General features: G+C 34.6%; 1 protein-coding gene across 5 annotated transcripts in view; it reads right to left on the bottom strand.

The window, feature by feature from the left end:
- The window catches only part of LOC110447238 (zinc finger RNA-binding protein-like), a 36141-nt gene extending 25713 nt beyond the window's left edge, over positions 1-10428 (bottom strand). For 2 of the 5 annotated variants that reach the window (XM_021492787.1, XM_021492789.1), the window contains exons 1-8: positions 10324-10428; positions 7517-7731; positions 7159-7240; positions 6562-6777; positions 5199-5258; positions 2450-2640; positions 1792-1974; positions 1211-1535 (exon numbers count right to left, since the gene is read on the bottom strand). In XM_021492787.1, the coding sequence (XP_021348462.1) occupies positions 1211-1535; positions 1792-1974; positions 2450-2640; positions 5199-5258; positions 6562-6777; positions 7159-7240; positions 7517-7717 (1258 nt within the window). In that variant the 5' untranslated portion in view covers positions 7718-7731; positions 10324-10428. The remainder of the gene's footprint in view (positions 1-1210; positions 1536-1791; positions 1975-2449; positions 2641-5198; positions 5259-6561; positions 6778-7158; positions 7241-7516; positions 7732-10323) is intronic. The other 3 variants (XM_021492788.1, XM_021492790.1, XM_021492792.1) reach the window with 3 other exon arrangements.
- Between the last annotated feature and the right edge of the window lie 1788 nt (positions 10429-12216).

Below are 12216 nucleotides of genomic sequence, written 5' to 3'. Positions count from 1 at the left end.
TGATTTCCCTATATAAACTATAGTAAAGTTTACCACCTCCCCAGGGGAAAACGTGAGACCCCAGGGTCAAGAAATTCACAATTTTAGTAAAGCACCTTAAGACCCTTCTATCTATGAAGAGTATTTGATTCTACCATATCTGGATCTTGAGGAGAAGATTTTTGAAATTTTAGTCAATTTTACCCTTTTTGGCCCCGCCCCTCAGGCCCCTGGGGGCTGGGGACCATATAATTCACAATTTTAGTTGACCTTTGGCCATAGTGGTTTCTTGAGACTTTGTCTCAGGTGACCTAAAAAACTTAAAAGCATTGAAAAATATGTATTTTGAAATGAAATTGATGATGTTGGCATTGTCCATTATGCTGCATATTCAGAAATGCAGCGATGGATCAGCATTCAACTGAAGACGTAACATAACATTTTATTTGTAACGATGGCCCACACTTTCGCCAAACGTTTTAGTCATATCCAGCTCAGGAACGTTTTAATCTAAAATGGCTCCACACTTTCGAATAAGTAGCCCCAGGATGATCATAGAGTTTAGTCTCCGGAATGTCCTGGCTTGCCATATTATATGTCAAGCACTAAGCCATGCGGCAATTCTATTGAAACGCAAGTTCCGATTGGTTATTGGGTGAACCAGCTAGCCAGTCAGCGTTGTTGTGTTGGACGTTCGGTCCAGTTGTTTAACCCAAGAATGAACACCTCGCCGACAAAACAACTCGCTGTCGGCGAGTAGTGGTAGCAGTTTATTTTGTGTTAACGCTAAAACTAGTCAAACATTAATCGATCATGGGAAACGATGATCGATTTTCAGAAACAAACGACCAGACGTAGACTAAATCGATTAATCGGAACAGCACTACCTGACAGTATATATTTGGTTAACTATTGTCTGAAGAATTTGTTTTGCAATTGATGTAAGATTTAAATTAACCATTTTCAAAATGCAAAACGAACCAGATATCCAAATTACATGGGATTCATTGTTAAGAACATAAAGTAGTTCATGATATATTTTGACGCCAAAAAAAAAAAAAAAAACCATCAAAGAAATGATATCAGTTGCCACCCAAAAGTAAATTAACAGCCCTGAAGTAGGAATATAGGTCACATATTTCATTCTATTATTTTTAGCTTGTAATATACACAAAAGAGAAAAATTCCTAAAAAAACCAAATACAGCATTAGCTTGAAGTGTAAAACCTACCATCATCTGTTAGTGATGCATTGGAAGATGTAATAGGCTCAATCTTAGGTTCCACTTTAACCTCCTCAGGCTTAGCCCCAAGTGTCTTGAGTTGAGTACCTCCAACAAAAGTGATTTTAGGAGTAGACAAGACCTTCTTGGTGATGGCTGGCTGTGCTGTGATCACAGGAGCCGGTTTGCTGGTGGGCTTGGTGGCTGTTACTGTGGTGGAGATGGCAGGGGTACCAGTCTTTGCTGTCGTAGATGACCCAGCCGATGCTGGGGACACAATCACTGGATCTGTAGAAGGTATTGGCTTCCCAAGTCGTGTATGCAGTTTCAGGACCTGCAAATGAATTCAAATAAAACACATGCTAAATAAAATTCTTTTATAATAAGTTTAAAAAACCCCAAAAAACTAATGAATAGCATAGGATGTTTGAAGTTTAATTAAATGTATGCTAATAAATTGTATAATAAATCTGTTCTTTTCACTAATTTAAAGAAGATATAACTTGACCAAAGAATTGTAGCAAATAAAAGGGCAGACTATCATAGAATAGAATAATTTAAATAAATATAGAGTATCAAGGACATTTTACCTTCTGATGCTTGGAGCCCCTGATGTGGGCAGCATAGGCATCAGCTCCTGTGCATGTGACGTCACAGAGCTCACAGCGCAGCTGATTCTGTCCGCCTCGTCCAACAGGCTGTGAGTTGTTTCCAGTTTTCATGGCAGCTTCCTTCTTCTTGTGCTTTTGTCCCTCCAGATGTTCTCTGTATGTCTAAATAGCATAAAAAAACAAGAATGTATGATCAAATATAAATGACTAACGAGTAAAACCGACATGCTGACCAATTTTCCGGATTTTTTTTTTAAGATGGCGGCTGGCGCATTCACATTTTTTTTTATTACTTTCACGATAAAAAGTGCCATGAAATGTGCGCGGGCCCAGGAACCAAGTAATCAATTTTTTTGGCCTTACAACATATTGTAAATATTTGTACTGAACATGGCATTTACAGAAGTAAAGTGTGTGTAATAAATTCAGTGATTTTTTTGCTCAGTTTAACTGCAAAAATACAGACTGTTTCCCCTAGCTAAAATGTGTCCTATTTTCCCAAAATATCCAAAATCTGAGAAATATATTCCCAATTTCAATACAAATAGTGCTTTATTTTCTCAATTCATAAAGAAACATGCTGTTGTAAAATTGAGGTAACAAAAACACTGTGAATATGGCATAAAATAGAACAAACCTGTGGGCCAGCACAGCTGATCTTGCACACGTCACAGTAGTGGAGCTGTGGCTGTTTTGGGGGGACTTTTGGCTTTGGTTTGCCAACTTGTTGGCCCTGTTTCTTAAGCTGCCAGGTACCAGTTGGGGTTTTGGCAGCCTGCTGTTGTTGGTAATAAGATGTGGCTGCAGAGTACAGAGCAGCATCATACCCTGTAAAATTACAAAAATAAATAAAACATTATACAAAATGTTTGGTTAATAAATTAAAAAAAAAAAAAATCACCCAATGTTCAATTTTTCACTTTAAATATCAGAAAATGTAGTTTATGTGTGAATATACATTTACTTTTACACCCTTTTGTTCAATGTTCTTTTTTCTATTTTGTTTTGAAATGCATAATTGGCAGGGCAATACAAATCCCAGGTCTAATGGCTGCAGCCCAAGGGTCTGGTCTGTGGACAAGTGTAAATGTAGGTCTTCTTCCTCGATGGACCATTCAGGGCCAGTACAAAATTTCTATTGAATATCACTTCAGTCACAGTTTACTTTTTTACAACTTATATAATAACCAATAAATGGGTGAAATAGCTTTGGTTTTGTTAAAACCATAATGTACAAGTATATATTTTTAGGATCAGTTTGCTTAACCTCATGGCAATATATTTTTAAAACCCCCTTGCCCAAAATCAGCGGTTTAAAAAAATGTTGTTCTGGCATTGATCGGGACCAAAATTTGTAAATAGGCAAATTCGGCAAAGTCTCTCAGACAAAAAAACACCCAGTATTAATATGTTAATGGTAATCGGTTGTAAAAGTGAAACACTGTTGGGAGAGGGCAACATTTACTATTTAGTGCTGACAACATTGAGGTATTCATTATGTTCCATGTTAGATTGCCACAGCATTGCTCTGTGACTGTTGCAGTTTGATAGCACACCTAACGAAGCCTAGATTTATTTATGACAGCTACATACTATAGGTATATTAAAATTATACTCAGACCTGACAAGGTAATCAAATATTTTGGTATGAACTATTACTGAAATCTTTAATTCAGTGTTTTCAATACTTGAGTGACACAAGAATTTCTGTGAAGGGCAAATAACCATTGCATCCCAAAATCACAAGTCATCAGAGGTATTCTCATATAAACTTGCATTTGTTTAAAGTTTGATTCAGAAATGAAGTAACTTTGAACAGCAAATGGCCTTGACCTTGGAACCCAAAAGTTTCTTAAGTTGCTAGAGTGATGCAATGAATTATTTTACTTTCTATAAATAGTAACAGTGATCTTGACTTTGACCAATGAACCTCATCCAAGTTAAAATTTTGCGAGCTCTCCGTCATATTTTTCAGAGTATAATAAATATATTTAATGATTTGTTCTCCTCTGGCTAGTGTTACTTTGCTAGCCCTGTAAGATCTTGTTATGAATCATCAGGACATGCCAGGAGTTTGGAGCCAAGGATTAATTGGTTACATAATGAAACAAACAAAATACAATCAATTTTTTAAAGGTGTATGGGCAAAAGTGCCAATCAGAGTGGAATTGATAACAGACCATGCAGCACAATGTCATTTGTGAGTAAATTGATAAATATTTCAAATTCACATTTTTTTCTTATTAAAATGCAATAACAGATATAAAATAAATTGAACAAATAAAGAGTTAGAAGTGTTTTCCATTACTTTTTATGGATTCTTTTGTTTTAAATAACGCAGTGATGCATTATTTTGAACCATGTGAACATCTCTCTTGAAAGGCAGAAATTTGTACCCGGTTATATTTATTCAGCTATCCAGGGGAGAACACTGCTTTGTATAAAGTTTGATAAAAATCTGTTAAGTTAAGAAATAAAGCGGCTATTGCTATGACACTGAATTGGGACAGAATGTGAGGTGATGGACATAAAAATCTAATGACTTGCAGGTCATATTCAGACTTCACAACTGACTTTGAAATTGTATGATTCTTAATATACCTATAGCATATTAATAGCAGGTATGCTAATTAACTACACACATAAATGCTAGCAAAACTAAATGTTCAAACAATATTTCAGCAAGGGACGTGAATGACTCGCACATAAGCCACATGAAGATATTGTAAGCAAACAATCAATTTTACACAGGAAAGACCTGTATACTCCGATATAAAGAATTCTATTGATTATATGAACACAAACTTTTTTCTGTGTCCCTTTAAATTTTAAAGTGTAGCACTAAACCATTTACATACTGCTTTATCTAAAAGAATTGCATTAGAGCATCAGATATGTTATACACAAATACACCATACAGCATTCAACCTTTTTTAGCATCTGGGGGAATATATCAGAATGACTGCACAACCTTCAAAATTATTTTTATTTTAATCGTGTCAGTAAATTATTTTTGATGTTTTTACCAGAAAATTATTTTTGATGTTTTATAAGAGATTAGGTCAACAGTAAACACAATGACAGAATTAATTGATACATTACCTGATGTTTACTACTGATGTTTATAATTTGGTATTGATGAAAGTTGTCAAAATCATATCAAGCAATTGAAAGCAATGCAAAAGTGAAAAATTGACATGCAACCATTTCCAAATCAAATTTCACAACTATATCGTTTAAGGGGGAGAGATAATGCAGCTAGCTGTTCAAATAAGTTAAATATCCATGAAGTAAGTATGTCATATGAGACCAAATAATTGCATACATTTAGAATCGTTAGGAGTACAAAGAACCAGTTGGGCTATATAGTAGGATCCTGCTCATACCTTTAATAACAACTGGCTGTACGGTTTGTTTAATGGTGTTGTAGTTGGAACCAGTGGAGGCTGAAATATAACATAGCATTGAGTAGGATACATGATCTATCAGCCAGCCTCCTCATCAGAAACCAAGACCTAACCCTCTCATGTCAACATCTACTGAGCATTTTTTACTACTGAAGGACCGTTGATAGCTATTCTTCATAATATAACCAAAATAAGTTGGATCTTCCTGTACTACACATTTTTTGGTCTGAATGTCAAATATCTCATCACATTACAATAGAAAGCACTTCTTATTTACGAAGCATTAGTTGCTGGTCATTAAAGTACAGAAAATGGCATTAACCAGCAGGATATTGAGTCACAAGACAGTTTTGAATTCACATGTAAAGCATTGAATTATTTTTTCTAGTATCTCATCCATGTTTCGGGATTTTTGTTTTTAGGAAATAAAACATTTTTGTAATAAGAAAGAGTTTCATGCTCATAAAAGCTTAAACTCGGGAGTCACAGATAAATGCAAACACCAAACATTGAAATAGACATGATGACTTGACTTTCCCTTAATGCATGCTCAGTAAAGTCGGAGTGCTTTAACTTGTGATAATAAAACAGCATATATAACGTTAGCATAAGACCATAAAAAAGAAACAAGACATCAGAATTCTAACAAGGTAATAAGGGATGTGCAAAACTGACTGTGATCTCTCAGAGTTGATGTTGTAATCAAAACATCAAAACAGAATATTCATCTCTAACCCATTTTCTAATTGTCCAACTACATTTGTATCAAATTCTAGATTGACAGAAGTATTGTTAATGATATTTTAATTAATACAAGAAACATGCCATATTTTTAAGCATAAATATTTCAATATTTTTTCATTTTCACCTTATTTTTGGACATTTTTTCTCTAATAAAATGGGTTAAAACACTTATTCTGAGACAAGTATTCATCAAGCTAACACAGACTCAGAAAGACTAAGAAACTATTAATATGAAAAGAAAAAAATCCGAAAAATTCAAGTGGTATATTAATTTTTTGTTGATTAAATTTTGACTCTGTGTAGGGTTTGATGTAACACTCAAAATAAAGCAAATTCATCTACTCCTAAATGTAAACACTACAAAATGCATAAATACTGCTGAAAGCCCTAGGTGAGCTGCCATACATAAATTATTGAAAAATTATTAAAAAATTTGAAAAGAATCTTTTTAAACCTGTAAAAACTTGCATTTAAATTGCAATGTCATCCATTTTACAAATTGAAATGATTTCCTTTTAAATATTACTACAATTATTTCATGAATAACATATTAAACATTAATGTCTTTTGATTTTAGTTGGTGAATTCTGACGTTTACCCTTTGTTGTATATGCTGTTGTGTTGCTGGACGTAGTGTTAGTGGCATAATTGGTGGCGTAGGTCGTAACAGGTGTGGAATTAGAGGGATACACATAGGTTGGAGCACTTGATACTTGGACTTGCGTCTGGGCCTTTGGGGCAGCAGCACGCTGGGTGCTGTAGGCAGCGCCTGTTGTATACACCGGCTTTGCAGCAGCAGCTGAAACAGTGTATGCTAATACAAAAAGTTATCATAAAATATTCCAAAGGGTCATGAGGGACTGATTAAAACATAATCAAATTTTGATAACTTCAACTTAAATTATTGATATGTCTGAGGTGAAATTATAAGCAGCAAATAAAAACACATATTTTTAAGCAAACAATGACATCCATTATGAATATGATTTATCTGGAATGATATATAAAAAAACCTCGACAATTTGAAAATAAAATCGGATAAAAAATATGTTTGAGGAATTCCTCAACTTTTATCCCACAGGTGTCCTGACTATACCTGTGAACTTATGAATCACCTATAATATCATTTCATCACAAATTGTTTAGATATGTTTCAAATTTCCACTGTTTCCAGTGCATATACATTTAATGCTACCTGGTTGGTAATGTGTTTCAGCAGCTGTGTAAGAAGGTGCTGCTGGCTGGTAGTAAGCTTTCTGGTCATACGTTGCAGCAGGCTGTAGACAGGAAACATGTCAGTCTTGTCAATGATCATAACAATGTATAAATATATATATTAGCCAGGAGTCAAATTAACATATTAAGATTCTTTCAACATTGCAGGTGATATCTCCTTATATAAGATTCTGAATTCAGATTTGTATGAACCGACATATTTTAAATGCATAAATACAAGGAAGAAACGTTCGACCCATACAATTTTCATGAATCTTTTTTATTATTTTTACAAGCAGGACTGGTTTTTAGTTAATTAATAAAGAAGAGAAACACACCGTTACAGCAACTTGTGTCCTTGTTGTGTATGCGTACTGAGGAGTAGCATGTGCTGTTTGGTAGCTATCATATGCCTGTCCAGCCCTTGGGGCAGCAGTGGCATAGGCTGCTTGGGGTGCTGCAGCCACGTATGCCGTCTGGACAGTTGGGTACGCGGCAGCTGGCTGGGCATTGGCTGCCGGATACACAAAATGTGCCATTGTGGGCTGCTAACCTGTAAAAAATAATGAAATAGATATATCAATATTTAAGTTTATTCAATAAACCTTCTACCTATCACTTTGACACCCTAGACAAGCAGACTGTTACTGACTTTCATCTGTAGTCAGGTTCCTCAACTTATTTATCGTTTTTATTTTATGGTAATTGTTTCTCTGCACTTCGTACGCCTTTTTATATTTTCATCAAATGTAAAACGAAAATGGGAAATTCCTTGGATTAGTGATGCAAAACAAAGATAAGATATTCGCAGAAATGTTCTTGTTGAAAATAGCAACGGATCAGATGTCAACGCAAGTAGCATTGTAATTTTTATTTGCCCAAACAGCGAAATCTACTCTTCTGGACAAGCAGACATGTGCTTTACTCTGCCCCTTGATGTGCCATGCAACAAAGACAATATGGGAGTAAGTACATAAACTCTGGGTATGGGCCTTATGCATGATGCTGGTACAAGTGCTGGATGCATGTTGTATTAAAATTAAAGCTTTACGTAAAACAAAAAACCACACGCATCCAAATGGTTCCCTAGCTGGCTTGGTCACTGTCTTTAATTCTGCCATATTTGCTCCAAACATTTAAGACGTGGGTGTATTCCTTAGATAACATGGCAATCATATGACATAACACGGAATTCTATCAAAGTTCATAGATTTACAGTAATGTATCAAAATCCTTTCCAGTTAAATTATTATTAAAATCTGTCTTTTTATGTTTAACATAGGTTCAGAATTTCTTCATAAAACTATATTCACTCTCATTGGGTTTTGGAACAACTATGTCCTCTTTGTAACCCCAGTATGACTGTCTAATGAGTTTCTGGATGTGGTGTTTCAGTGTCTTAAACTTTGTTCTGGTGTTTTCCTGTCCAGCTTTTTTCATGTGTTTGTATAGACGGTCCCACTTTTTAAGGAGTTTTCTTAGATAGTTTGTGAGGAATGTGCATCTTAACTAAGCAAGTGATAGTATCCTTAAAAGTTTGCCACAAAAATTCAACTGAGATAGAACTTAGATCCATGTTTGAGAATGAGTTATATAATGATTGTAATTCAGCTTTCATGCTTTCCCAGTTAGGTTTTCTATACAGGGCTATGTTCCTGCGTGTCTGGATGATCTGACGGGGGATACTACAAAACTCCATAAAGACTATGTCATGATATGACAAACCTGGGATTACTTCCAGGCGTTGGACCTGATTTGGAAAGTTTGTCATGAGTAAGTCAAGCGTGTTGTTTTTCCGAGTTGGTTTCTGTACTAGTCGAGTCAGCCCAAGTTCATCCAACAAATTTTCAAAATCATATAATGTATCTTATGGTGAATAGTATTTGGTTTTAAAGATCTGGTCTCCCAGTCCCAACCAGGGAGTATAAAGTCACGTGTACTGCCAACTATAAGTGGCATTGTTGATTTGTGAGGCACGCCCAAGGGATGTTTCCAGCCACTGTTGACTCTCTTCCTTAGAAGTTTTGGGATTGTAATAGGAACAAATGTATAGGGTCTTATTACCAATGATTTCGACCTTGGCCCATATCATTTCGCAATTATCTGATGGTATTAGTTCCTTTTCTTCATCGCTGATGTAGTCTGTTTAATTGTGATTAGAACGCCTCCTTCTTTATCACCCTCTTTTTTCTTTCCATCATTTCTAAATATCTTATAATGTGGTGGGAAAATTTCTGAGTCTTTGATATTAGTATTGAGCAATGTATCATAGTAAAAGTATCTGTGTCAATGACTACGTCAGGTTTTGTGCTATCTAGGACATTTAGAAACAGATGTTGTTTGTTTTTAATTGATTGAAAGTTAACATTTTAGAATGCTTAGTTGGGCGCTCTGTTTTTTTTACCTGGACTTTTAGATTTCCTGATTCATTGAGGTGGAAGACCTTGTCATCTTATTTTAATTTACACTATATCAGTGTATATTTAATACATCAATTTTTACTCTTTTGCTATATTAGCATGTATGTACATTACACTTGTAGTGCTGTAACCCTCCTATTAAATAGCAACACCTGTGTGATATGCAGATGTTCACTATTATCTCATTACATCATTTTTAGTATAGTACTTTAAATTAAGTGCCTGTGCATAATATGCTATGTTATTGTATGTTTTACTCGCCGACTATGTGCTAGCTTTCTGTGTAGTGTATCGCTTGTTTGTTGTTTTCTGTTTGCTTTTTATTTTGTTTGTCGCAAAAATAGCGCACCAGCGCTAATGTTTCTCTGTTTCATATATGCGACGTTAAATTAAGTTTCTTGTATCTTGTAGAATGTAGAGAGTGATCGACCCGACTGCGGCGACTCTGATAACGACATTGATTTCTTTACTGTGTTAAATTATGTTTGGTAATAACCATCGTGAGTTTAACCATAAATATAGGCATGGGTCCATCTATTTTTACCAACGTAGATCATAATTAAGATATTAAGCACGTGTTTCACAAACGAAACGCCATCTTTGTTCGCGAACAACGAAACATGCAAGTTTGGAATCTATAACATTTTACCATCTTCAGTGTCACAAACAAACCTGTGATATGCACACTGATGTAATAAAATATAACGGTACTGCAAGCAACTCACCTATACCCTTCTTTCGTCTTTTGACGGTAAATTGGTCTTTATTTTTTTGTATATATCGTCGCCGCTTTGCGTCCGGTAAACACAAGGGCAAGGTCGTTCATTCGGCACAATGACGTCATTTGAGAGATACAGATACATAAATTAAAATTATACTACGATGGTATTTTGATAAAATACAGCGGACTTTAATTTGATTTCGTTTCTAAAAATAGGAAGTTATATGAGATCATGATAAATTCAATAAAATGTTTCAATGTTTATTTGTAAACACGGTGGGTTCGAGATACATTTTTTGCACACGGTCCGCAGGACTCGGCACTCGGGTCTTTCCGGCATATTTTCGATTTTCCTAATTTAGACTTGTACATGTTTCATGCTTGTCGGTTTGTTTGCCATGTAACATTGACACAACCCAGTCTTTTAATTGTGTATACATAAAACAACTCAACAAATATTCTCTCTAAAGACACGTAATTAGATTAAAAGCCCATGGTAAAGGTGACTCATAAATAAATTGGGTTAATAAATTATGAGCAAAAATGCATATTGAAACCCAATCGTGTGTTCCGTGGTTATAACGTTTAAGAGGAACCAAATCAGCTCCCTGCACGTGCAGATTCACATCTTTTTATCATGCATTGATGTATTTTGGCATTTTTTGTTATTATTTATTTGGGATACATGTGTAATATACATGAACAGTAAAGATCCAAAAGTTAAAAAAGTGATTTTCCCCTTTGGATTCAATGTTACTTTTACTTTCTTTTCCGGATTTTAATTTTCCTGACTTCGTTTTTCACTCAAAATATATACAAAAGTATAAGTTATATTTGTATGATTAATTGCGTTTCTATAAATGAAATATCAGCGATTTCTACACATAAAAGTTGTTGTTAAAGACATTTTTATTCGTATCCGGTACTAACTGTTAAATGTTGCCTTAGAAATGTGTCGGTCAGTTTTTGATAAATCATCATAGTAAACTCAGATAATCCAAGAAACGGAGGATGATATAAATATTACCTATGTCCGGGATAATAATTCAATTTTGTGCTATTTTTTTTCTGAAAACAGGATAAAATATGATGTCAGAAAAGTTCATTTGAATTTATAAACGGGTTTGTAAATTAACATGGAATCCAATGGGAAAATGATTTAACGGGAAAGGATTTTGATACATTACTGTAATCTAGGAACTTTGATAGAATTCCATGGTATGTCATGTGATTACCATGTTATCTAAGGAATACACCCACGTCATAAATGTTTGGAGCAAATATGGCAGAATTAAAGAAAGTAACCAGGCCAGCTAGGGAACCATTTGGATGTGTGTGTGTGTGTGTTTTTTTTTTTACATAATTCGTAAAGAGAATTCTAATGATCGAATTCGTTTCTGTTTTATCACTCTAGAACGAACTATTGCCATTATATGAGATTGATGAAACTTGTCAGAATTTTTTAGGGAGCCCCTGGCAAGCTGACGTTCTTCGACTCTTTTTAAAAAAAAAAATCATAAGAGATGCCAAAAAATCAATAAAAAAAAATCCTTAAGTTTTACAGGGTATTGTTTGGCTATTATTGTGTTTTATGAAGATACACTAGTAAATATATTCAAACTTTATATTTCCATTCGTCATGTAGACTCAATCTACGATAATTAACATTGTAGTGGATATGCTATATGGCTGATTATGATTTCCTCTTAAAATGCACAAGAGCCTATCTGACCTGTATCGCTCACCTATTTATTTTATATGGACAAAACAAAAAATCGAGGCCTTGATGACGATCTCAGATTTCGTATTGACTTAAATGGTTGAAATAAGAACACGTGGTTGTTGTTCAATACCAAGCTGGTTCTAAATGTTTCTTTTACAGAAATACAGAAAAGAA

The sequence above is a fragment of the Mizuhopecten yessoensis genome, unplaced genomic scaffold (assembly GCF_002113885.1).
Source record: "Mizuhopecten yessoensis strain PY_sf001 unplaced genomic scaffold, ASM211388v2 scaffold3235, whole genome shotgun sequence".
NCBI classification, from domain to species: Eukaryota; Metazoa; Mollusca; class Bivalvia; order Pectinida; family Pectinidae; genus Mizuhopecten; species Mizuhopecten yessoensis.
The sequence above is the reverse complement of the archived record's forward strand: the minus strand, read 5'-3'. Positions and strand labels throughout refer to the sequence as shown.